The following is a 27,681-nucleotide window of genomic DNA, read 5'->3' on the forward strand; positions in this document are numbered from 1 at the left end:
TATTATCTCCACCTGCAGATGAGGGAGGTATTTGATCTTAAATTTGTTGATTTGGGGGGAAAATATACATTCATTTCCTTGTATGTATCACCAGTGGGAAAATTGGCATTTTTGGATGAATTGCAATCTTTACTGCAAGGCCTTCAGACTGATATAGAAATGACTGGAGATTTAAATGACACATTTGATAAATCAGACAGGAACAGCATAACATCTAAAATGGCAGAACCCTCTAAAGTACTGAAAAAATTCCGGCACATTCATAATAAATACAATTTATTTAATTTAAAGCATAAAATTTGCTTTAAAAAGAAAACCACAATTTGTACGATATCATATTTCAATATCGACGTTCAGATGAAGAATTTGAGAATTTGAATATCAATGGAGAGTACATTGATTTTGGGACAATGTTTGCATCTGAATAATCCTTCCTCCTGGAAAGAAGGAAAAAAAAGTTTTGAGTCTCAGTCTTCAGGATCCCCCCCAAAAAACGTGCAAATTTGTTTCCGATGTATTTTGGATAAAGATATAACTCTCATAGAAGATACATTTTATCAGTTGAATGCAGTCGATACTTTCGACTTTTTATATGATGATAGGACCTACATTTAGGGCTCAGTACTGATAACACTGCTGCTATTGATGGAGTAGAAATAAGTGATGTACTGGCAGTTTTTTTTTTCTGAGGCAAGAAGTCCTAGAACACCTCCTATAAAAATAATAAGATTCAGAGCAAGAAATATTTTTCCGCCTCACCTAATGCTATTGCATTAACGAGGCTGAAGTTGGCTTCTTATTCGCCAGCTGCTGCTTTGCGTTTTTCGTTCCATCTTAAATGCTGCTGCTGTGATGTTATGTCGTCTTTCGCCTGTAGATGGCTCTCTACAGTCATTTTTAAAAATACTTATCCTGATGTATTACTGTACATTTCCTTAGTAAAGGGGAATATGTAAGTAGAGACTGTCCAAATTGCATTTTTGTATGAAACACATTTCAGAAACACAACTCACAATAAAACAAACTGGCATGTTATACCACGAGTAAATAAGACAAAGGCAAAACGTAAATTCACTGGCACTTTCTGCATATTTTCCACGACCTTGCCTTCTGATCATAAAAAGTCTCAAACTCTTGCATTTTACAAGAAATTTTAATATAGCAGTTTTAAATAGGACATTTAGAACATGGCATATGAGACTATATGGTTAACTGAGGATGAGCAGAGGGTGATCGAACCTACCTCCTGGTTATAAAAATGTCTAAAAATTCTGACACAGATGTGTGAGAGACAATGGAAAAGACTATCAAAATCCTGAACTTCAGGACATTGTACTGTACCGTTTTTTAAATACGACCCTCTGAACATGGCATGAGAGAATACGTTGTCAAATGGTAAATGCAATGTTTGCTATATTGCTAGGGCCCTCCCTTCTGATTTTAAAATCGTCTCATATTTCTGACATCAAGGTGTGAGACACAATATAACAGACTGTCAAAATCCTGAACTTCAGGACATTTTATGATACCATTTTAAAAATATGACCCTCTGAGCATGGCATGTGAGAAAATGGCATGTGAGAATGCATTGGGAAAAGGTGAATGCAATTTCTGCTGAATTGCTATGGCCCTCCCTCCTGATTACAAACTCGTCTCACAATTCTGACACTGAGGTGTGAGACACAATGTAACAGACACTATTAAATTGTGAAGTACAAGAGATTATACTGTTATGTTTTTTTTTAATATTGACCCTCTGGCATGTGAGGACTTGTAGTCAACAAAATAGCACACATTCTACCAATTTGCTTTGTCCCTCCTTCCTCGTTACCAAAACATCTTAGTATACCGACACTAAGGTAAATGTCTCTAAATCCAGAAGTTAAGTTGTCAAAGTATATCGGAGTCAACCGATATTGATCAGGTTCTGCTGATGCCGAGCCCGCAGCCTTCACCATAAGGTCCAATTCCCCAAGCCTACTGACCTTATATGTCCATCCCTTCTCGTCAAAATTCGTATTTTCACAGGGTACCCTTCAGAAATTGCAGTATAGAATGAAAAAACTCCAATAGATCTCGGCCGCTGTTGGCGATTTTCCTTTAAAAACAAATGATTCTCCAGAAATTTTACGGAGTGTATCACTTTCACCGAGACCGCGAAGTGTTAAGCTGTACATGAGTCTTTGTGGCTCGGTTGTTAACCAAAAGGGTGGTGGTTTGAGACCATCCAGGGATGCTATGAGCCTTTTAATGAACACACCCTCTTCACTTCATTTCTCCACGGCCAGTCTTGTACCGCAATCAAATACAGAGCCCGCAGGGGGCAGTAAGCCCGCATATATAGCTCACTGTGTATATAATGAAGAAGCAGAGGTTAGTTTCTCATATGCATGTTGCAGAGCCTTACGCAACTCGTACCAACAGCTGGGGTTTGATCCCTGCACGGGCTATTAGTTGAAAGACCATTGTAAATGACGTGTAACAGCTTTATCCAGCTGGCTTTTATGTTTCATACTAAATTGCTATCTTGAAACCAAAATAATTAGAAATATGGAACACAACCGTTGTTCCCCAAGAAGGAAAGCTGTTTTACACTGACGTCACTCCTTTTTATTTAATCCAGATTTTAAAGACAACTCCGCCCTCAAAGGAAATCAAAGGAAAATGTTGTATTAGCACGAGCTGCACAGGCTCTGAATCAGACCATTTCAATTAGTCTGATCAGTGCAGGACAAGTTAATGTAGAATTATTGCTTTGTCTATCTCTTGTTTGTATATAAATGAATGTCTCTGAAAACTTAATGTTAGTTTTTAATTTAGTTTTAGTTTTACAATGTAGGTCATGCGTTGACATATGCACAAACACACGAAATGTCTCATTCCTGATTCAGCTCATGCTCCATAGGAGAGAATAGATTCCTCCTGTTTCTCGTACAACCATATCAGAACAGAAGCCCGTGTCACCCAGCTCTGATTCAAGATTGAGTCGCATCTTCATCATTTTGTTTTTGTTTCTGATCATTATTTTCTTTAGTTATGATCAATATTGAACTTTTTCTAAATAAAACAAAAATAATCAAACATGCAGGTAGATTTTTTTAAAAGTATTAGGAGTTGACAGGGCGCTCCTTCGGAATAGTCGTCAGAAAATGTGAGAAAAGGAAAGTTACGTAAACTCTCACACACAGCATTAAAGATTGGAATCTGATCATAAAAAACTAGCTGTCTCCCCGTCGGTAATCAAACCCCAGTTTCCCGCGTGACAGGCAGGGACACAAACAACTTTACTAACTAGGAGCACTTGCTAGCTATTAGGAGGCATTTACTCTTAAGTATGTAACTGTTTTGGGTTTCGACTTTAATTTTCCCAATACCAGTTTTTTACAAAAGTAAAGGCACACGGCACATGTGTGGCACATCACGTCCGAGTTTAGTGACAACTACCTCAGAGATTGTAAGCTGGGTAGATTCAGATCACTTTTTTTAAAGGTTCAAGCAAACCCGAATACCTTTGCAAGAGACATTTCAGAATCCCAGTCAAATCCAGTACGATTGCTGGATCCTTCGAATTCGACTGAACTATAGCACAGATCTGCAGTCCACGATTAGAATACTGTAGCTGTGTTGTATAAGCTATACCACCCAAAATAGTTCTAAAACAGGAGATGCATCCTCGTTTAGGAATGTGGTATAAAGTGAAATGGTCTGGGAAGAGTCCTACGTTTGAACAGTTCAAAATAGATGTAAAGGGGTATTTACGGACTCTTTCGAAATGTAAGAACAAGCTGTGCGGACCTTATCTTTATTTACCTTGTGTAATCGTTTTTCATAAAGTGTAATTGTATTATAGCACGTGCCCCTGATGATTTTCTTGATACGTTATATGTGCTCTTGTTTGTATTGTATGTAGTTTTGTTGTTCAAATAAAACGTAAAAGACACAACTTTCCGGATGCGGCTGCTGTAAAAATAAAATGACATCAAGGGTGCTGTACGCAGAGGTCTGAAACCTGCTCCACAGAAGATCTTTATCCAGAGGTGTTAAAGAAGTCGAGATCTCGCCATGAGAGGGGAAGCATCTCAGAAAAAGCAGGTGCAGTTGGTTCCACGGTCATAACGCCACTAAGTCGGGCGACAAGAGCAAAACCCACCCGACCTCCTCCGAGCAAGTAATGAGACAAAGAGACAGCACACAGCAGGTAGCGTGGCCGAGCGGTCTAAGGCGCTGGGTTAAGGCTCCAGTGTCTTTGGGGGCGTGGGTTCGAATCCCACCGCTGCCAGGTGCTTCTGTCGCGACCCCCTTTCAGCTGACTTCAGACGAAAGGGAGGGAACTGCTTTTTGGCAGTCTCTCGAGAAACTAAGCAAAGTGTTTAAAGATACTTTCTCAGCTTGACATCAAGGCACAAAACAAAAACCTTCTTGCGTCCTCTCAACCCAAAAGCGCTTTGCCACTTTTTGCGTTATGCAGGGAACGACGTCTGCCCAGATCACTTTTGTGTCAATGCAAATCGTAGTGTGCCCTCCATTTTAATGTTGGCTGTGCTTGCGTGCCGCTTCTGTCTGTGAAACTTGAATGTTCTGCTTCTTCACACCGAATCGTTGGCGGGGGTTGAGCTTGTTAAATCTTTGCGCATAGCGCTCCTTTGGAAGTACATTGTCCAAGTTCAAAAGCGATCGTGGGATTTACTTCATGCGTTCAAAAAGCATGCCTCGCACGACAGATTTAAATGGGGAATGGAGCCTGCTTCTTGCTGGTTTTCCTGTGGTTGCAGTTACAAAGTTGATCGTGCTTTCACATTCTGTTAACAGTATTCACTGGCTGAACTTTATCAGTTGGTTCGTAAAGGAATCTCTGCTTCGGTTCCAGAAAAGTCATCTGTAGTGTGTTTTTTTCCGTGCCCATGGCAGTCTTTTAAAGCTGGTAGTAATGGCGGCTGTAATGTTTCATAGCCGTTCAGGGACGCCAAATATGTAATCATAGCCGGCCAAAATGTAAATGTAGTGGCTCTCTGAAGGCACCAGTTCTGTAGGGTTTGGGCATTTACTGAGACAATTATTAATTGTAGCAGTAAATCACAAAGTTGATTCTTTTGATGGCTTTAGAATCCAACCATGCGACATAACTCAGACAACGCACACACACAGGTACTAATACACGAGGATACATTTATTAATACATAGAATATGCATATAAACCTAACAGATCTTATCGAGAGGGTTATCAGAATACAAAAGATATATATTCAATCAGTTTCGAAGTGTTACAAATATCAAGAGGACATACGTTCAGTATATCATTCATTTAGACCGTTTCGTAAATGAACTTGGTTATAACTTCTACATTAGATACTCAAAACAAGTACATAACTCTTAGGAATTAAATTGATATCAACTGGTTGGGATAACAATTGAATTCTCGAGCTGTAATGCATTGAAGTTGAATACTCATCCAATCTCTGGGGATTCAGATCTCCTGCGGGCACAAAGAAACAGTTGCAGGCTGTTGCTGTCCAATCCGCGCTCTCTGGCTGTGTGCCAGGCTGTGCTGTGCGGCTTGCGACGGTGCGCTGCTGATGCTCACTGACCGGCTAGTTAGTGTTGGCTTTAACTAGCAAAGTTTGTGCACAGGAGAAAAGATGACTGTGGGTCCCAGCAGGTCAGGAAGAGGACCGGTTCGTTCCTGATGAAGCGCTAGTTCTGAATAATGATTCAGCTGTCCACAGTTCCGACCTGTTCACGAGGCCTGCTGCTGTTGCTAACCTCGGGTGGATCCTTTGGTTACTCTCTGGCAACCTCCGCTCTAGACTCTTAGAACAAAGGAAAGTTCTGGCCCTCGGACACACTGGCCGTTCCGTGGTTGTCCGGGCTGAGTCTCAGGATGGTCAGGAGGCGCGCTGCGAGAATATCCTGCCCTTGGGAGCCTTCTGCTCCTGGGCCGTCCTGCCCTGGAATTCTCCTTTGAATTCCCTTTAGAACAGTCCACAGAATCCTCTCCAGAATCTTACTGAATCTCTCAGGCTCTCATTGAATCTGAATCTCCCCTTCTTTCAGGCTCTCTGTGTTGCCTGTTTTTACCTGGAGGAACTTCAGCTCATTGATTGGCTGAAAGTTCCATGGGCATCAGAGTCCCACGTGGGTTACTCGGCCCTACCAGTCCCTGATTGGTTGATCAAGGTGAGATATGAGTCACTTAGTCCTGACACTTAGTAATGCAGTCCAGATGTCCAACTGGCCCTCCCTAGACAGATAGGCGCCAATGGATGACCATTGATCATGATTGCCAGACTTAGCTAAGCGCATCCCACTTTGGGAGCTGTCCTAGGAAACCTTAAATCACCCTGCACTAATGGTCTCTCTGTGGCTGCACCACAGAGATGAACAGAGAAATGGGGCCTCATTTGGGAAGCTCAGAAACACTTAATTCTGCCTTATTATTAAGCCTCGCCGCTACACGGCGAAGTTAATTTTTTATCCTCTTTAAAAGAATAAGGACGGGCTGGGGCAAGCTGCATTTACCACTCTTTCAGCTAACCGCCGAACTCGCGAACTGATTACACTGCAGAGCCAAAGGCGCCTCGCTTTTCTCCATTCTCTGGGTTAGGTTGAAAAAAAAACACTGCTGGTATTAGCTGGCCTGCTGGGAGTACCTCTTCTTCACTGATAAGCAAGATTTGTGTTTCATCTTTCGCAAGCTGTATAGATTTCTTTCAAAACAAGTTGTTCCAGAAAGGAAACGAACACTTGCATTCACCTGAATTAAAAGGCATGGGATTTGCCCGTAAAAATAAATTCTGTACAGTAAGACAGGAAGAAAGGCACCGCTGGGAATCGGACCCAGGATCTCCTGTTTACTAGACAGGTGCTTTAGCCAACTAAACCACGGCGCCGGCAAAGTGCCGTCCTTTGACGGCCACTTGGACACGTCTCAACTGCTCTGAGACATCTGCGTTCGGTGTGCACCGAGCCTGCTCGCCTTGCAAGTTGCCTCATTTACATGCGATAGCTCCACCACTAAGAGAAAGGATGAGAAATGGCTTTTATCTGGCACTTTTCATGTCAGAGGATCTCAATCTGCTTTCCGTGTACAAGAGGATGTCCAACTCATGTAGCTAAAGACGTAGACGACAGTGCTCCACTGAAATCTTGATCTCACAACCCTCGGCATGACTCCGCTGTGTTCTGCTTTAGACAAAGGGGGGAAAAGACTTCTTTCATCACATGTTTTGCACTGTTTACGGTGTTTGCAGTGCTCTTTCTTAAATGAAAACCAGGAATCGGCACCATATGAGGTGTGACTAGATAATATTGGAACAAGTAGCCTCGCCATTCCATGCGTGACGTGAGCAAAGTGTAATTCCTGTCTTTATAGTGTGCTTGTTAGAGACTTAGCTGGCACCCAGAGCGCTTTAAATCCGGGAGTCAGCAGCCCAAGACAAGAGAGCTTCCTTCGTCTATGTTTTTTGCGTGAAGGGGGGAAACCATGTGTGTGCTGCAAACGATCTTAGTATCGAAGTGCCGTCCCACATAACCGATCCGAACAATCTGCTTTACAGAGGAGCACTGCCGGAGCTTATCGTTGGCAAACTGAAGACCAGGCCGACCTCTTCTGTGACTCTTGAACACTGAATCTCAAGGTTGTGAATTCAAGCTCCTCGCTGGCGGGAAATTCCATAGGTAATGATCACATTTTCTTGCATGCTAATCAAAAGAAATATTAAGAAACTTTTCCCGATACCAGTGTTTTACAAAAGTAAAGGCACACGGCACATGTGTGCCACATCACGTCCGAGTTTAGTGACAACTACCTCAGAGATTGTAAGCTGGGTAGTTTCAGATCAGATCACTTTTTTTATCAAAGGTTCAAGCAAACCCGAATACTTTTGCAAGAGACATTTCAGAATCCCAGTCAAATCCAGTACGATTGCTGGATACTTCGAATTCGACTGAACTATAGCACAGATCTGCAGTCCACCATTAGAATACTGTGGGTGTATTGTATAAGCCACACGGCCAAAATAGTTCTAAAACAGGAGATGCATCCTCGTTTAGGAATGTGGTATAAAGTGAAATGGTCTGGGAAGAGTCCTACGTTTGAACAGTTCAAAATAGATGTAAAGGGGTATTTACGGACTCTTTCGAAATGTAAGAACAAGCTGTGCGGACCTTATCTTTATTTACCTTGTGTAATCGTTTTTCATAAAGTGTAATTGTATTATAGCATGTGCCCCTGATGATTTTCTTGATACGTTATATGTGCTCTTGTTTGTATTGTATGTAGTTTTGTTGTTCAAATAAAACGTAAAAGACACAACTTTCCGGATGCGGCTGCTGTAAAAATAAAATGACATCAAGGGTGCTGTACGCAGAGGTCTGAAACCTGCTCCACAGAAGATCTTTATCCAGAGGTGTTAAAGAAGTCAAGATCTCGCCATGAGAGGGGAAGCATCTCAGAAAAAGCAGGTGCAGTCGGTTCCACGGTCATAACGCCACTAAGTCGGGCGACAAGAGCAAAACCCACCCGACCTCCTCCGAGCAAGTAATGAGACAAAGAGACACCGCACAGCGGGTAGTGTGGCCGAGCGGTATAAGGCGCTGGATTAAGGCTCCAGTCTCTTCGGGGGCGTGAGTTCGAATCCCACCGCTGCCAGGTGCTTCTGTCGCGACCCCCTTTCAGCTGACTTCAGACGAAAGGGAGGAAGCTGCTTTTTGGCAGTCTCTCGAGAAACTAAGCAAAGTGTTTAAAGATACTTTCTCAGCTTGACATCAAGGCACAAAACAAAAACCTTCTTGCGTCCTCTCAACCCAAAGCGCTTTGCCACTTTTTGCGTTATGCAGGGAACGACGTCTGCCCAGATCACTTTTGTGTCAATGCAAATCGTAGTGTGCCCTCCGTTTTAATGTTGGCTGTGCTGGCGTGCCGCTTCTGTCTGTGAAACTTGAATGTTCTGCTTCTTTACACCGAATCGTTGGCGGGGGTTGAGCTTGTTAAATCTTTGCGCATAGCGCTCCTTTGGAAGTACTTTGTCCAAGTTCAAAAGCGATCGTGGGATTTACTTCATGCGTTCAAGAAGCATGCCTCGCACGACAGATTTAAATGGGGAATGGAGCCTGCTTCTTGCTGTTTTTCCTGTGGTTGCAGTTACAAAGTTGATCGTGCTTTCACATTCTGTTAATAGTATTCACTGGCTGAACTTTATCAGTTGGTTCGTAAAGGAATCTCTGCTTCGGTTCCAGAAAAGTCATCTGTAGTGTGTTTTTTTCCGTGCCCATGGCAGTCTTTTAAAGCTGGTAGTAGTGGCGGCGAAGTTATTTTTTTATCCTCTTTAAAAGAATAAGGACGGGCTGGGGCGAGCTGCATTTACCACTCTTTCAGCTAACCGCCGAACTCGCGAACTGATTACACTGCAGAGCCACAGACGCCTCGCTTTTCTCCATTCTCTGGGTTAGGGTGAAAAAAAAACACTGCTGGTATTAGCTGGCCTGCTGGGAGTACCTCTTCTTCACTGATAAGCAAGATTTGTGTTTCATCTTTCGCAAGCTGTATAGATTTCTTTCAAAACAAGTTATTCCAGAAAGGAAACGAACACTTGCATTCACCTGAATTAAAAGGCATGGGATTTGCCCATAAGGATAAATTCTGTACAGAAAGACAGGAACCGATGGGAATCGGACCCAGGATTTCCTGTTTACTAGACAAGCGCTTTAGCCAACTAAGCCACGGCACCGGCAAAGTGCTGTCCTTTGACAGCCACTTGGACACGTCTCAACTGCTCTGAGACATCTGCGTTCGTTGTGCACCGAGCCTGCTCGCCTTGCAAGTTGCCTCATTTACATGCGATAGCTCCACCACTAAGAGAAAGGATGAGAAATGGCTTTTATCTGGCACTTTTTATGTCAGAGGATCTCAATCTGCTTTCCGTGTACAAGAGGATGTCCAACTCATGTAGCTAAAGACGTAGACGACAGTGCTCCACTGAAATCTTGATCTCACAACCCTCGGCATGACTCCGCTGTGTTCTGCTTTAAACAAAGGGGGGAAAAGACTTCTTTCATCACACGTTTTGCACTGTTTACGGTGTTTGCAGTGCTCTTTCTTAAATGAAAACCAGGAATCGGCACCATATGAGGTGTGACTAGATAATATTGGAACAAGTAGCCTCGCCATTCCATGCGTGACGTGAGCAAAGTGTAATTCCTGTCTTTATAGTGTGCTTGTTAGAGACTTAGCTGGCACCCAGAGCGCTTTAAATCCGGGAGTCAGCAGCCCAAGACAAGAGAGCTTCCTTCGTCTATGTTTTTTGCGTGAAGGGGGGAAACCATGCGTGTGCTGCAAACGATCTTAGTATCGAAGTGCCGTCCCACATAACCGATCCGAACAATCTGTTTTACAGAGGAGCACTGCCGGAGCTTATCGTTGGCAAACTGAAGACCAGGCCGACCTCTTCTGTGACTCTTGAACACTGAATCTCAAGGTTGTGAATTCAAGCTCCACGCTGGCGAGAAATTCCATAGGTAATGATCACATTTTCTTGCATGCTAATCAAAAGAAATATTAAGAAACTTTTCCCGATACCAGTTTTTTACAAAAGTAAAGGCACACGGCACATGTATTTAGTAACAACTACCTCAGAGATTGTAAGCTGGGTAGTTTCGGATCAGATCACTTTTTTTATCAAAGGTTCAAGCAAACCCGTGTAGCGGCAATGCTTGTTAATAAGACAGAATTAAGTGTTGCGGTGCTTTCCCAAATGAGGCCTCATCTCTCTGTTCATCTCTGTGGTGCAGCCACAGAGAAGCTATTCATGCAGGCTGATTTAAAGATGTTTTCTTTTGATAAGGGACAGCTCCCAAATGGGGATGCACTTAGCTAAGCCTGGCTATCATGATCAATGGTCAACCATTGGCGCCTATCTGTCTAGGGTGTGCCAGAAGGACATCTGGACTGCATTCCTAAGTGTCAGGAGTAAGTGACTCACATCTCACCTTGATCAACCAATCAGGGACTGGTAGGGCCGAGTAACCCACGTGGGACTCTGATGCCCATGGAACTTTCAGCCAATGAATGAGCTGAAGTTCCTCCAGGTAAAAACAGGCAACACAGAGGGCCTGCGAGAATTCTGTGAACTTTTTCGGACAATTCAAAGGAGAATTCCAGGGCAGGACGGCCCAGGAGCAGAAGGCTCCCAAGGGAAGGACATTCTCGCAGCGCGCCTCCTGACCATCCTGAGACTCAGCCCGGACAACCACGGAACGGCCAGTGTGTCCGAGTGCCAGAACTTTCCTCTGTTCTAAGAGTCTAGAGCGGAGGTTGCCAGAGAGTAACCAGAGGATCTACCCGAGGTTAGCATCAGCAGTAAGCCTCGTGAACAGGTCGGAACTGTGGACAGCTGAATCATTATTCAGAACTAGCGCTTCATCAGGAACGAACCGGTCCTCTTCCTGACTTGCTGGGACCCACAGTCATCTTTTCTCCTGTGCACAAACTTTGCTAGTTAAAGCCAACACTAACTAGCCGGTCAGTGAGCGTCAGCAGCGCACCGTCGCAAGCCGCACAGCACAGCCTGGTACGGAGCCAGAGAGCCCGCAGGAGATCTGAATCCCCAGAGATTGGATGAGTATTCAACTTCAATGCATTACAGCTCGAGAATTCAATTGTTATCCCAACCAATTGATATCAATTTAATTCCTAAGAGTTATGTACTTGTTTTGAGCATCCAATGTAGAAGTTATAACCAAGTGCATTTACGAAACGGTCTAAATGAATGATATACTGAACGTATGTCCTCTTGATATATGTAACTCTTCGTAACTGACTGAATATATATCTTTTGTATTCTGATAACCCTCTCGATAAGATCTGTTAGTTTTACATGCATATTCTATGTATTAATAAATGTATCCTCGTGTATTAGTACCTGTGTGTGTGTTGTTTGAGTTATATCGCATGGTTGGATTCTAAGGCCATTAAAAGAATCAATTATGTGATTTACTGCTACAATTAATAATTGTCCCAGTAAATGCCCAAACCCTACAGAACTGGTGCCTCGTGAGAGCACACTACAGTACTCTGCGTGAGAGATTGTGTGATTGTGTCCTGTGAGTGTGCTTGTGTTATAGTACTCTGTGTGTGAGGTGGTACCCTGTGTGTGTGATTGTGTCCTGTGTGTGAGATTGTGTGATTGTGTCCTGTGGGTGTGCTTGTGTTATAGTACTCTGTGTATGACATGGTACCCTGTGTGTGTGATTGTGTCCTGTGTGAGATTGTGTGACTTGAGTCTTGTGTGTGTGAGGTTGTATGATTGTCCTGTCAGTGTGTGTAATAGTACCCTGTGTGTGTGATGGTGTTATAGTACTCTGTGTGTGATTGTGTCCTGTGTGTTGAGATTGTGTGATTGTGTTGTGTGTGCATGACATTGTGCCTTGTGTGTGTGAGATTGTGTGACTGAGTCTTATGTGTGTGAGGTTGTATGATTGCGCCCTGTGTGTGTTTGTTTGATTGTGCCCTGTATGAGAGACTGTGCCCTGCCTATGTGCATGTGTAAGAGTATTAAATGTGCATGTAACAGTACCCTGTGTGTGCATGTGTCTGTGTGATTGTGCTATGTGTGTGTGTTTATTAGATTGTGCCCTCTGTGTGTGATTGTGCCTTGTGTGCGCCTATTCCCTGTGTGCATGTGTCTGGAATTGTGCTGTCTGTCTGTGTTTGGATTGTGTCCTGTGAGTGCTTGTGGGATTGTGCCCTGTCTGTGTGTGTGATTCTATACAATGTCTATAGATATGTCTGTTTGTAATATTTAATATGCACTCTGTGTACATGTGTGATCCTATTACAGTGTTTGTAGGTGTTCATGAGTGCATATACATGTGTGTGATTGCAATGTATCCTGTGTGTGTGTGTCTGTGTGTGAAGTGTAATGGGGAGAGATGGAACAGAAAATGTAATATTAAGTACTTTAAGTAAGTAACACACACACAACAAACACAGTGTCACAGTATCCCAACTCATTTTACTGTAGTTTGATTAAAAACAAAATCAGAAGCAGAAGCTGCAGGTAAAGAGAGTGCCAGCAGAGGGCGCTGACCCCAGGACTCAGCAGAACTATCAGACTCCACTGTTGTCCTGCGCCCAGGTCCTGTAGCTGGAGACCCGGGTGTATACCCTAGGGGAGTTGGGCCAAGCGCAACCTCTTCCAGAGCTCACAGTCCCAGCCAAGGCCCGTAACTGGCTCAGTTCAGCCCCTAAGAGCCCCAGTCCTTCAGTGCTCTAGTGTCTCCAGTCAGGGGTTAAAGGTCACTGTGACTCTGGGCTCATGAAGACAGTAACTGGCTCAGTTAAGTCCCTGAAAGCCCCAGTCCTTCAGCACTCTAGTGTCTTCAGTCAGGGGTTAAAGGTCACTGTGAGTCTGGACTCATGAAGACAGTAACTGGCTCAGTTCAGTCCCTGAAAGCCCCAGTCCTTCAGAACTCTAGTGTCTTCAGTCAGGGGTTAAAGGTCACTGTGACTCTGGGCTCAGGAAGACAGTAACTGGCTCAGTTCAGCCCCTGAGAACCCCAGTCCCCAGTGAGAGTGAGATAAGAATTATTGATTCCCTGAGGAGAGGGATTCACATCAGAAAAATAATGCTACTGACAGGATAAAGGTCCTCTTGATATGAGCTTGTATTATCAGTCCACCTGGAGTCCTGATTTCTGTATCTGAGCTCTATTAACACAAACCACAGCAGGTGTGTTACGGGAGCCAGATTGGTCTCCCATGTAGAGGTCAGTTACACCTGACGGTTTTTCTGGAGAAAACACTAGACGGACTTCAGGGAAAGACACACTAGGTTTATTTGTGAGGACAGTTTGTGATCCAGTTCACAGGGGAACAGCCAAAGGCAACCGAGCCCAGGCAGATCCAGGTTGGTAGTCAGGGAACAGTCCGTAATCCATAACAAGGTAATCCATCCGAGACGAGCACATGATAAAACCCCCAGAAGAGGGAAAACAAGACGAGGAACAGTCACGGAACAGGAACAGGACTGGAATCGCTGGGTCCCGTGCTCAGAGGACAGGACATCTGGGGATAAGGCCTATGCCCTCAGGCTCCTCCAGGTGGTGTCCCACCTGGAGTCCTGATCCCTGAGCTCCACTAACACACAACAGCTACCACTCTCCTCCCTCATGCCCCAACCTGTGGCTATTTCATCACTTACTTTTAGTGTCTAGGATCAGAATTAAAAACAGCAGCTGCAGGAGAAGCACCTTCAGTCTCTGATTCTCTCAAAGGACACAAGACTGTCTCTCCTTCACAGTGCTGGGCACTAGAATAGAGGACTGACCCTCCTCAACTACTGCTGGGCACAGAGCACTGACCTTCCTCAACTACTGCTGGACACAGAGCACTGACCCTCCCCCAACTACTGCTGGACACAGTGCACTGACCCTCCCCAGCTACTGCTTGGCACAGAGCACTGACCCTCCCCAGCAACTGCTTGGCACAGAGCACTGACCCTCCCCAACTACTGCTGGACACAGAGCACTGACCCTCCCCCAACTGCAGCTGGACACAGAGCACTGACCCTCCCCAACTACTGCTGGACACAGAGCACTGACTCTCCCCAGCTACTGCTTGGCACAGAGCACTGACCCTCCCCAACTACTGCCGGGCACAGAGCACTGACCTTCCTCAACTACTGCTGGACACAGAGCACTGACCCTCCTAACTACTGCTGGGCACAGAGCACTGACCTTCCTCAACTACTGCTGGACACAGAGCACTGACCCTCCCCCAACTGCAGCTGGACACAGAGCACTGACCCTCCCCCAACTACTGCTGAACACAGAGCACTGACCCTCCCCAACTACTGCTGGACACAGAGCACTGACCCTCCTAACTACTGCTGGACACAGAGCACTGACCCTCCCCAACTACTGCTGGACACAGAGCACTGACCCTCCCCAACTACTGCTGAACACAGAGCACTGACCCTCCCCAACTACTGCTGGACACAGAAGACGGACCCTCTCCAGCTACTACTGGACACAGAGCACTGACCCTCCTAACTACTGCTGGACACAGAGCACTGACCTTCTCCAGCTACTACTGGACACAGAGCACTGGCCCTCCTAACTGCTGCTGGACACAGAGCACTGACCTTCTCCAGCTACTACTGGACACAGAGCACTGACCCTCCTAACTACTGCTGGACACAGAGCACTGACCTTCTCCAGCTACTACTGGACTCAGAGCACTGACCCTCCTAACTACTGCTGGAGACAGATCACTGACCCTCCCCAACTACTGCTGGACACAGAGCACTGACCTTCTCCAGCTACTACTGGACACAGAGGACTGACCTTCTCCAGCTACTATTGGACACTGACCCATAGGACTGGGCCTTCACTTTCTATAGGCCTGGCTGCCACACAGTTCTGCAGAAAGACTCACCCCACTCACAGTGGGATTGCAGGTGCTCTGTGATCTAGAGCTCAGACTGCAAGCTTGCTGGAGCTCCCACCCACAGGCACGGTAGGGCTGTCATGAAAGAATGACTCTGGAGGGGCCCCAGAGAGAGAGACAGGGCCCCCCGCACCTCGTGCTCCAGTCACACTCCAACCCGCTCCTGCCTGGAAGATCGGGGCAGGCTTTATAGCTGGAGCCATGGGGGTGATCCCGGTGAAGAGCCTTTTCACTTCATTGAGCCCAAGTCTCCGATTTTTCAATCCATTAGGTACTAGATCAGATATATAAGATCATTTATTGGCCATGAGACACACAGACAGGGAGAGAAGCTGGGGGTCAGAGCGCAGGGTCAGCCATTTACACGGCGCCCCTGGAGCAGTTGGGGTTAAGGGCCTTGCTCAGGGTCCCAACGGAGTAGGATTCCTCTGCCGGCTGTGGGATTCCAACCGGCAACCTTCCAGACACAGGCGCAGATCCTGAGCCACAGAGCCAGCGCTCTGTCTGATGCCCAGTGGGGCCAGATGGGCTAAATGGCTCCCTGGTGTCTGCAAGCTGTCTGATTGTCTTACTCTCGTGATTGAGGCCAGTCTGGTGTCTCCCTCACTGACCAGCTGGCCCAGTTTCTTACTCAGTTGTAAAGTGTTTCCTGTGGGGCTGTAGAAGAGTGGGAGTACAGGAGTATTGCAGTATTGGAGAGCAGGAGTATGGCAGTATTGAAGTATAGAGTGTGGGAGAACAGAAGCATGAGATTATAGGAACATGGGATTATAGGAGTATGGGAATACTGGAGTCTAGGATTCAAAGAGAATAGGAATGTTAGAGTACAGGAGCAAAGGTGTCTGGGACAATGATGAGGTTAATTAGAGTAAAAAGTAAACCCACAGAAGCTCAGCAGGTGTGAGCCTGGTCAGTACCTGGATAGGAGACCTCCTGGGAAAAACTAAGGTTGCTGCTGGAAGAGGTGTTAGTGGGACGAGCAGGGGGCGCTCACCCTGCGGTCTATGTGGGTCCTAATGCCCCAGTACAGTGACGGGGACACTATACTGTAAACAGGCGCCATCCTTCGGATGAGACATAAAAGGATGAGAGGTCCTGACTCTCTGTGGTCATTAAAAGTCCCAGGCTGTTTCTTGAAAAGAGTAGGGGTGTTACCCCGGCATCCTGGCCAAATTTCCCATTGACTCTTACCAGTCATGGCCTCCTAACAATCCCCCTCTATGAATGGGCTTCATTACTCTGCTCTCCTCCCCACTGATAGCTGATGTGTTGAGAGTGTACTGGCGCACTATGGCTGCTGTCTTATCATCCAGGTGGGGCTGCACACTGGTGGTGGAGGAGAGTCCCCATTACCTGTAAAGCACTTTGAGTGTCCAGAAAAACCCTATATAAATGCAAGCAATTATGAATTATTATTAATTCTAAAGAATTATAGGAGTATAGAAGTAATGGAGAATTGGAGGACAGGAATATGGGAGTATAGGTGTAGGGGAGTGTGGAAGTAAACAATTATAGGAGTTTGGGAATATAGGAGTACTGGAGAATGAGAGTATGAGAGTATGGGATTAAAGCAGTATGGGAGTCTGATAGTATGGGAATTCAGGAGTATGAGAGTATAGGCACATGGGAGTGTGCCTATACTCTCATATTCCTCTTATATTGTAGGAATATGAGAGTATTGGAGTCTGAGAGTATCAGAGTATGGCATTTCCAGAGTATAGGAGTATACTCAACAGCTTTCTTCTCGGCCTCCCCATGATCACAGCCTGGGTCCCTTCACACTGTGAAGGTATGGAATTTAAAATTGATACATTTCTCTTTAATCAGAAAAATCCCAACAGAGACTGGAAGCCAAAGCACAGTAAATATCTTTGGAGCAGCGATCAGACGTGGTCGACGTGCGCTGGAGAAGCACAGACCTTTGTGCAGTTTCTGCTGCTTATTGCTATTGTTAACATTTACAAGTTCATCGCTATTTCAATGATGATCAAATCGCTCCTCTAACCGAACATCTAGTTGAAGGTGGAGTGCGGGGTTTGTGAACAACTCGTACAACACAGGCGTGATCAAGAAGAATTCCCCTCTCCAGCCCTCTGGTGTGGCCTCACTGCCAGCTGGGGGAGTGAGTTCGTTAGTGACTGGGCTCGTTTCCGTCCTTAAACCTGAAACCACACGTCTGATCATCTTGCACAAGCCGCTCTGCAGCAGCCCCTTCTCTTCATAAATCAGAAATGGGAAGACTGGGGGTGGTGGTGGTGCTGAACGTCTTCCCCACAGAGCTGGGGTTGTGGACTCAGGTTCTGGGGTGCTGTGTGTGTGGAGGTCTTCTTGTGTTTGCTTGAGTTATCTCCTGGAGTTCCACTTTCCTCCAGCAGCCCAGAGATATCCCGGGAGACTACGTGACTTCTGAGCAAACTGGCCCCCTGTTCTCGTGTCTGTGTCTGTGTGCTGCCCCGTGATGGACTGGACTCTCCTCGAGGCTGGACCCTGCCCTGAGCCCACTGCCTGATGGGATAGGCTCTGCCCTCCCGCAACCCTGAAGCAGATGCCGAGGTTAGAGAGTAGATGGATGGATAATTCCCATTATTTCTGGAATCCTGACACTAAAGACACTCTCCCCAAATTTGCTGATGTACTTGTAGAGTAGGGAGATTGATTTCCATTATCTTTTGGGCAGCCAATTCATACAAGAAGGGAGATCATTAGTATTGTCAGTATGAAAGGTATCATCAGTGTTAGTATCAGTAGTATCAGTTTCAGTATTATTTTCTCTATTAGTGTTAATATCATTATTAGTATCATCATTAGTACTAATTTCAGTATCATTATTAATATCAGTATTTGTGTCAAGATTAGTATTAGTATTGTCATCCATCTATATTTCTATAGTGTTACCAGCTGTAGATTCTTGCATCTATAGTGAAATCCTATACCAACACCTTTACCCTTAATGAGCAACAATATTATTTATTGGTGTTTCAGTATTATCATTGGGATTGTTAGTATCAACAGCAGTAGCGATATTTAAAAGAAGTGCATCCTGACTCATGATTTCACAAATTTAAGATTTTGTTATTCTTGGAAGTTGCAAGAGGTTTGCACAAGCTGTGCTGAAGAAACCAAGCCGTTATTAACCCCGAATCATGTGGTGTTTCGCAAGGGTGCGAGCCTGCTAACGGCCCGCGGTTGAGAAAGAAGACCTCAGCCCTGATTCAGCAGGATTCCTCTCCACCTGCTTCTCGCTGTGTTTCCTATAGCTGTTGATTCACAGAGACTGAATTCCTGGATGGGCAGCTAGAGCTGAAGACTACAAGCCAGGACTACAAATACCAGGAAGCTGTGTGACACCAGAGGGCCAACTGACAGTTTCACGGGGTTCCATTGGCCCTAGAGCTTGTTTCTACAGTACAGTACACAGGGCTTGGCAAAGACAGTTCTAGTGCCTTTGTTTGGAGATTGGAATTTGGGATACATTGAAGGAAGTAAGTTGAAAGGGAAGGGACTTTTGGGGGCTTAAAAAGAATTCTGTAGGTGAGGTTTTGTAGTTCAAGGGTCAGAGAATAATATGTTCTTTAAGAAAGTAAAGAGGTTCAAGTTAATTGTTTGAACATGGAATAAAACCACAGTTACTTACTTTACATCTAGTGTGTAAGAACTTTACTGTAGTGACAAGAGGTCATTAAAACCAGAAACTCTCTTGAACGTCTGCATTGCTTGGATGCTCTTCCACTTTGAGGACTTTTGGGAGTTCCAGCAGTGAACCAGAAATGACTAAAGTTTCAGAAAACTTCTGGGAGCTCCAGTGTCTTTAAACCAGAAAGGATTAAAGACAGTTTGAGTCTCAGATGGTCGTTCATGAAACAACAGGAACACAGAGGAGCATCTTCCCTGTTAATCTCTGCATTCACACCTTCTCCAGGGGCTTTCATACTCCCAGTAAAGCCTCAGTCTGTCTCGTGTGTCAGCACAGACACCGTTCTGAGGGGTGAGAGAATTTCAAACCTGACCTGACTTGACCTATTTTCATTTCTGATCTGGGCTGATTGTCTTTTCAGAATTCCTGAAAGAGGAGGTTCACCTAATCAGAAATAGCCACTGTGCCACGTGTGGAAGCGTTCTATAGTTCTGAAGCACATGCCATGGTCACTCATACCCTTTCATGATAATACCACAGGGGGAGCCCTCTGGTCACAGTTTGAACTGCTCTTCCCCAACGTTTCCTCTGCTGTCCTCTGGCTTGTGTCTTACTGTTTATTATGAAGAATTCAGCTGTGTTGATCAGTGTGGGACACTCCCTTCAGACTAAAGAGACTCAGTTCCTCCAGCCTGTCAGTGTGGGACCATCCCTTCACACTAAAGATGCTCAGTTCCTTCAGCCTGTTAGTGTGGGACACTCCCTTTAGACTAAAGAGACTCTGTTCCTTCAGCCTGTCAGTGTGGGACACTCCCTTCAGACTGAAGAGACTCAGTTCCTCCAGCCTCTCAGTGTGGGACACTCCCTTCAGACTAAAGAGACTCAGTTCCTTCAGCCTGTCACTGTGGGACACTCCCTTTAGACTAAAGAGACTCTGTTCCTCCAGCCTCTCAGTGTGGGACACTCCCTTCAGACTAAAGAGACTCAGTTCCTTCAGCCTGTCACTGTGGGACACTCCCTTCAGACTGAAGAGACTCAGTTCCTCCAGCCTCTCAGTGTGGGACACTTCCTTCAGACTGAAGAGACTCTGTTCCTTCAGCCTGTCAGTGTGGGACACTCCCTTCAGACTGAAGAGACTCAGTTCCTCCAGCATCTCAGTGTGGGAAATTCCCTTCAGACTAAAGAGACTCAGTTCCTTCAGCCTGTCACTGTGGGACACTCCCTTTAGACTAAAGAGACTCTGTTCCTTCAGCCTGTCAGTGGGGGACACTCCCTTCAGACTGAAGAGACAGTTCCTTCAGCCTGTCACTGTGGGACACTCCCTTCAGACTAAAGAGACTCAGTTCCTTCAGCCTGTCAGTGGGGGACACTCCCTTCAGACTAAAAAGACTCAGTTCCTCCAGCCTGTCAGTGTGGGACCCTCCCTTCAGACTAAAGAGACTCAGTTCCTACAGCCTGTCAGTGTGGGACACTCCCTTCAGACTTAAGAGACTCAGTTCCTTCAGCTTGTCACTGTGGGACACTCCCTTCAGACTGAAGAGACTCAGTTCCTCCAGCCTCTCAGTGTGGGACACTTCCTTCAGACTGAAGAGACTCTGTTCCTTCAGCCTGTCAGTGTGGGACACTCCCTTCAGACTGAAGAGACTCAGTTCCTCCAGCATCTCAGTGTGGGAAATTCCCTTCAGACTAAAGAGACTCAGTTCCTTCAGCCTGTCACTGTGGGACACTCCCTTTAGACTAAAGAGACTCTGTTCCTTCAGCCTGTCAGTGGGGGACACTCCCTTCAGACTGAAGAGACAGTTCCTTCAGCCTGTCACTGTGGGACACTCCCTTCAGACTAAAGAGACTCAGTTCCTTCAGCCTGTCAGTGGGGGACACTCCCTTCAGACTAAAAAGACTCAGTTCCTCCAGCCTGTCAGTGTGGGACCCTCCCTTCAGACTAAAGAGACTCAGTTCCTACAGCCTGTCAGTGTGGGACACTCCCTTCAGACTTAAGAGACTCAGTTCCTTCAGCTTGTCAGTATGGTATACATCTCTGGAATTATTCCAGTGCAGCAGCATCTTTTGTTTTGTAACATGCTGACCACAACAGTGCACTATACTCTAAAACAGGACTTTGTCCTTGTTCTACAGCTGGGGAGGATTATCAACTCAAGGCTCACGATTTTATTCATCCCTCCGTTGTCGCACCACTTCTTCCAGCTCAGGGTCGTGAGGGAGCAGGAGTCTATCCCAGCAAGCAACGGGCCCAGGGCAGGGTACGCCCTTGACAGGACGCCAGTCCATCACAAGGCACACACACACGCTGACACCAGGGCCAATATTCCCAGAGGCCAATATCCTACCAGTGTGTCTTTGAACTGTGGGAGGAAACCCATATGAACATGGGGAGAACATGCAAACTCCACACACAGCACCCCAGAGCTGAACCCCAGGACCTCAGCGCTACAAGGCACACATGCTCACCCCTGCTCAGTGCCAGAGGTCTAGCTGCTCTTTCGTCTGTTCAATTCCAGCTTTGTCCTGCTGTCTCCCCCCCAGGGTGATTGGAAATCAGATTCGGGGAGTCTGCAGAGCTATCAGGTGTGCCTGAGTTATCTGCAAAGTCTGGGAGCGCTTATCAGGGTCGAATCACACAAGCGCCAGTGCAGCAGCTCATCAAGATGAGAACGACACACAGCTGCGAAGATGGAATCAGAAAAGACAGGAGACCGATCCCTGACTCACCTCGGGACAGGAGGATCTTCTTTACGCGAAAGGTGGTGGGAGTGTGGAACAAGCTGCCCAGCCATGCTACTGAAGCTGGGCGGCACTTTCAGATCAGTTACGTAAAATCAAGCGGGCGAGAGGGGCTGAACAGCTCTGTGTGTGATTGGCTGTCTGCAGGGTTTAAGAGCGGCACAGCCCACAGACGGGCTCACACCGAGAGCTGAGTGAGTGGGCACATCGACACCACAGTGACCCCCAGAGTAAGTGTGTCTCCTTTGATCTGCTGTCTCCACACTCTCACTGGGCTTTACTGCACTCTACTGTGCTTTTACCACAATCTCACTGGGCTGTACTGCACTGTACTGTGTTTCTACCCTCATTTCACTGGGCTTTACTGCACTGTACTGTGTTTTTACAACAATCTCACTGGGCTTTTCTGCACTGTACTGTATTTTTACCACAATCTCACAGGGCTTTACTGCACTGTAGTGTATTTTTACCTTGATCTCACTGGGCTTTTCTACACTGTACTGTGTTTTTACCTCGATCTCACTGGGATGTACTCCACTGTTCTGTGTTTTACCACAAACATAGTGGGGTGTATTGCACTGTACTGTGTTTTTACCACAATCTTACTGGGGTGTATTGCACTGAACTATGTTTTTACCACAATCTCACTGAACTTTACCTGTAATGGACTGTTTTACCACAATCTCGCTGGACTTTACCTGTAATCAACTCTTTTACAATCTCACTGGGTTTTACTGCACTGTACTGTGCTTTCACCACACAATAACAAAGTATATCTTACTATAGTACTTGACAGAAAGTCTCAGTGCTGTGTGTGGCTGTGTAGGTTGCTGTATTGCCCTGATTGGACTGGGATTCGTCTGTGTTCAGTGACCAGCTGTGTGTTAAAGACACAGGTGTGCTCAGGGATACATACTCATCTGTCTGGTTTTCTCTAACAGATGGATGTGTTTCTCCTCCTGCTGTGTCTGGAGCAGCTGTCCTCAGTGAGAGCCAGTGAGTATTATTCTCACTCCTCCTGCTCCTTAGATCCTGAGCTGGAACTGAAGCTCTGCTGTGGTTCAGAGTGATATACATTTCTATTGAGTATTCAATCAGCAATCTAATTAGACACAATCTCAGAGCAGTTTCAGTTTAGTTTATTTGCCACAGGCGCAAGCGCAATGAGATGCTTATTTGCATGTAGGCTCCAATACAAAGACATTGAGGAAACACCAACTTCAACACACAACAACAGCAGCAGCAACAACGAAGCTGAATAACACACAGATAAAAGGCAGCACAAGCAGTGTGCAGTTGTAGAGTCACTGTAGAATTAGACAAGCTGACATCCTGAGGGAAGAAGCTGTCTCTGAGTCTGGAGATCCGTGTCTTTGTGCTCCTATAATGCTTACCAGAGGGTAATGGACTGGGCCAAACTGATCAACCTTGTGACACATTCCAGTCAGACATCAAGCTGCTGCCAAACCACACTGTGATCCCACAGGTGATACCACACTCTCAACAGAGCACCTGCAGACTGGAGTAAGAATACCTGAAGACAGAGAGATCACAGAGAATCCCTCAGTAATAAAACACACAACAGGACAGGAGACACAGTGAGAGAGAGGAGTTTACATAGAATCTCTCAGTAATACACAACAGGACAGGAGACACGGTGAGAGAGAGGAGATCACTGAGAATCCCTCAGTGATAAACACACACAACAGGACAGGAGACACAAAAAGAGAGGAGATCACAGATAATCTCTCAGTGATAAACACACACAACAGGACAGGAGACATAGTGAGAGAGAGGAGATCACAGAGAATCCCTCAGTAATAAACACACACAACAGGACAGGAGACACAGCGAGAGAGAGGACATCACAGAGAATATCTCAGTGATAAACACACACAACAGGACAGGAGACACAGTGAGAGAGGAGATCACTGCAAACCTCAGTAACAGGATGGGAGGTGTAATTCTGAGTGTCGTAAGAAAGCAGGAAACCAGTTGTCCTGAGAATTTGACTCTTGTAACACTCTGTCTTTCAGAGTCTCATCAGTGTGACTGGTGCTACCATCGCGGGCAGTGTGGTAAGACACTGGAGTGAATCATCTAATCAATAAAATCCTGATCAGTGATTGATTAAGGAATGCTCTGATTAATGACCCTGAATGATGATTGGTTAAGGAATGGCCTGACTGAGGTCCAGTCTCTTGTCTACACAACCGATCAGTGTACACAGGCACTGTGTCCCTGTTACAGGCCCTTCTGCCTGGGTATCCAGGCCTTTTGGTCACTGCAATGGGCAACGTCAGTCTCCTGTGGACATCAGGACCTCCAGAGTGACCACTGACCCCAATCTGACTGAGCTGACCTTCACTGGGTACAGAGAGAAGAACATCATGAGAGAGCTGACCAACAACGGACACACAGGTAACACTGACACACACATTGACTGACTGAGACAGTGAGAGACTGACCGAGACAGAGACTGACCGAGACAGAGACAGTGACTGATCGAGACAGCGAGAGACTGACCGAGACACTGACTGACTGAGACAGAGATGGACTGACTGAGACAGTGACTGACCGAGACACTGACTGACTGAGACAGGGACTGACTGACTGAGACAGTGACTGACCGAGACAGTGAGAGACTGACCAAGACAGAGACTGACTGAGACAGTGACTGAGCGAGACAGAGACTGACTGACTGAGACAGTGAGAGACTGACCGAGACAGAGACTGACCGAAACAGTAACTGACCGAGACAGTGAGAGACTGACCGAGACAGAGACTGACTGAGACAGTGACTGACTGAGACAGAGACTGACTGACTGAGACAGTGACTGACCGAGACAGTGAGAGACTGACCAAGACAGAGACTGACCGAGACAGAGACTGACCGAGACAGTGACTGAGCGAGACAGTGACTGAGCGAGACATTGACTGACCGAGACACTGACCGAGAGACTGACCGAGACAGTGTGTGACTGGGACAGAGACTGACTGAGACAGAGACAGTGACTGAGACAGAGACTGGCTGACCGAGACACTGTCTGACTGAGACAGAGACTGACTGACTGAGACAGTGACTGACTGAGACAGTGTGTGACTGGGACAGAGACTGACTGAGACAGAGACTGACCGATACAGTAAGAGACTGACTGAGACGGTAAGAGACTGACTGAGACAGAGACTGACTGAGACACTGACTGACTGAGACAGAGACTGGCTGAGACAGCGAGAGACTGACCGAGACAGTGTGTGACTGAGACAGAGACTGGCTGAGACAGAGACTGACTGAGACACTGACTGACTGAGACAGAGACTGACTGACTACGACAGTGACTGACTGAGACACTGACTAACTGAGACAGAGACTGACTGACTGAGACAGTGACTGACCGAGACAGTGAGAGACTGACCAAGACAGTGTGTGACTGGGACAGAGACTGACTGAGACAGAGACTGACTGAGACAGAGACTGACCGAGACACTGACTGACTGAGACAGTGACTGACCGAGACAGTGTGTGACTGGGACAGAGACTGACTGAAACAGAGACTGGCTGAGACAGAGACTGGCTGAGACAGAGACTGACTGAGACAGTGAGAGACTGACCGAGGCAGAGACTGACTGAGAAAGTGACTGACTGAGACAGAGACTGACTGAGACACTGACTGATCGAGACAGAGACTGACTGAGACAGTGTGTGACTGAGACAGAGACTGACTGAAACACTGACTGACTGAGACAGAGACTGACTGACTATGACAGTGACTGACTGAGACAGAGACTGACTAAGACAGTGTGTGACTGAGACAGAGACTGACTGAGACACTGACTGACAGAGACAGAGACTGACTTAGACAGAGACTGACTACGACACTGACTGACTGAGACAGAGACTGACTGACTAAGACAGTGACTGACCGAGACAGTTAGAGACTGACTGAAACAGTGTGTGACTGGGACAGAGACTGACTGAGACAGAGTCTGGCTGAGACAGAGACTGACTGAGACAGTAAGAGACTGACCGAGACAGAGACTGACTGAAACAGTAACTGGCCGAGACAGTGAGAGACTGACCGAGACAGAGACTGACTGAGACAGTGACTGACTGAGACAGAGACTGACTGAGACACTGACTGACCGAGACAGTGTGTGACTAGGACAGTGACATAAGCAGTGAGTGACTGGGAGAGTGATGGGAGCAATGTGTGACTGGGACAGTGACAGGAGCAGTGTGTGACTGGGACAGTGACTGGGACAGTGACGGGAGCAGTGAGTGACTGGGACAGTGACTGGGACAGTGACGGGAGCAGTGTGTGACTGGGACAGTGATGGGAACAGGGTGTTACTGGGACAGTGACGGGAGCAGTGTGTGACTGGGACATTGACAGAAGTAGTGAGTGACTGGGACAGTGACGGGAGCAGTGAGTGAGTGGGACAGTGGCGGGAGCAGTGAGTGACTGGGACAGTGGTGGGAGTAGTGTGTTACTGGGACAGTGACAGGAGCAGTGTGTGACTGGGACAGTGACGGGATCAGTGAGTGACTGGGACAGTGGCAGGAGCAGGGTGTGACTGGGACAGTGACGGGAGCAGTGTGTGACTGGGACAGTGACTGGGACAGTGATGGGAGCAGTGATGGGAGACACCCTGGCTCTCTCTGGCTGTGTGTCTCAGTGCAGGTGACCCTACGGCCAGGGGCGGGGGTCAGTGGCGGGGGGCTCTCTGGCTGGTACTCCGCTGTCCAGTTCCACTTCCACTGGGGAAACTCCGCAGACTTCCCCGGCTCCGAGCACCTGCTGGACGGCCAGCGCTTCCCCATGGAGGTGAGGGGGCAGCGCGGGGCTGTGTGACTGTGTCCAGGGCTGTGTGACTGTGTCCAGGGTTGTGTGACTGTGTCCAGGGCTGTGTTACTGTTTCCAGGCTTGTGTCACTGTTTCCAGGGCTGTGTGACAGTGTTTTCAATGCTGTGTCACAGTGTTGTGTAACTGCTGTGTTGTGTTACTGTTTTCAATGTTGCATTACAGCATTCAGTGCTGTGTCATAGTGTTGTGTAACTGCTGTGGTGCTGTGTTGTGTTATCAGCTGCACATCGTCCATGTGAAGAAGGGGAAGAGTTTGCCTGCAGCTCTGGTTGATCCTGAGGGCATTGCTGTCCTGGGCTTCTTCATAGAGGTCAGTACTGAGAGAGAGAGAGACAGGACACTGAGAGAGAGAGACAGGACACACAGAGAGAGAGACAGGACACACACACACACAGAGACAGGACACACAGAGAGAGAGGATACACAGAGAGAGAAAGGACACACAGAGAGAGAGAGAGACAGGACACACAGAGAGAGAGACAGGACACAGAGAGAGAAACAGGACACAGAGAGAAGGAGAACACATTGAGAGAGAGACACAGAAAGACAGAACAAAGTGAGAGAGGACAGAGAGAGGACAGGCATGATGACAGAGAAGTGATATGTGATAGTGAACGTCTGAAATGACATGGGGTTCATCTGTCGAGCCAGCAAAGCTGTCTGGTTGAGCCCCAGTGTCCAGCAGAGGGCAGTGTTCCTGCAGGAAGATGAGTGTGCAGGCTCTCAGCTCCTGGGGTTCCCCGGGGTCACTGTGTGTGTCCAGTGGCACTGTCCAGTCCAGAGACCAGCTGATCTCAGACATGTGGAGATGAAGACCACAGACTGGGGCACAGAAAGCCTCTCTTTGGGTTGCTAGGCGACAGAGGCAGGTGGCACTCCTGAGGGCTGGAAGACACTGACGTCACTCCTGAAGGAGGTCGCTGGGACAGGTGAGGTGACAGGAGAGGAGTGTCCAGCCAGTGAGGGTCCATCAGCGAGCGCTCTCGGTTAAGGATGCGTCT

General features: G+C 46.8%; 1 protein-coding gene and 1 non-coding gene across 2 annotated transcripts in view; both read left to right on the top strand.

Annotated features, from left to right (window-relative positions):
- Nucleotides 1–27,681, top strand: part of LOC148812976 (carbonic anhydrase 4-like) — a 127,315-nt gene that overhangs the window by 98,251 nt on the left and 1,383 nt on the right. Inside the window, exons 3-10 of the mRNA XM_088908454.1 lie at nt 21,210–21,334; nt 21,593–21,659; nt 22,757–22,811; nt 23,852–23,893; nt 24,066–24,236; nt 26,493–26,641; nt 26,901–26,990; nt 27,537–27,609. Coding sequence (XP_088764580.1) covers nt 21,210–21,334; nt 21,593–21,659; nt 22,757–22,811; nt 23,852–23,893; nt 24,066–24,236; nt 26,493–26,641; nt 26,901–26,990; nt 27,537–27,609 — 772 coding nt within the window. The remainder of the gene's footprint in view (nt 1–21,209; nt 21,335–21,592; nt 21,660–22,756; nt 22,812–23,851; nt 23,894–24,065; nt 24,237–26,492; nt 26,642–26,900; nt 26,991–27,536; nt 27,610–27,681) is intronic.
- On the top strand, nt 4,198–4,279 carry trnal-aag (transfer RNA leucine (anticodon AAG)). Its single transcript has one exon. It is a non-coding gene; the product is annotated as a tRNA-Leu (tRNA).

Source organism: Atractosteus spatula, assembly GCF_055471065.1.
Source record: "Atractosteus spatula isolate fAtrSpa1 chromosome 10 unlocalized genomic scaffold, fAtrSpa1.hap1 SUPER_10_unloc_12, whole genome shotgun sequence".
Classification (NCBI taxonomy): domain Eukaryota; kingdom Metazoa; phylum Chordata; class Actinopteri; order Semionotiformes; family Lepisosteidae; genus Atractosteus; species Atractosteus spatula.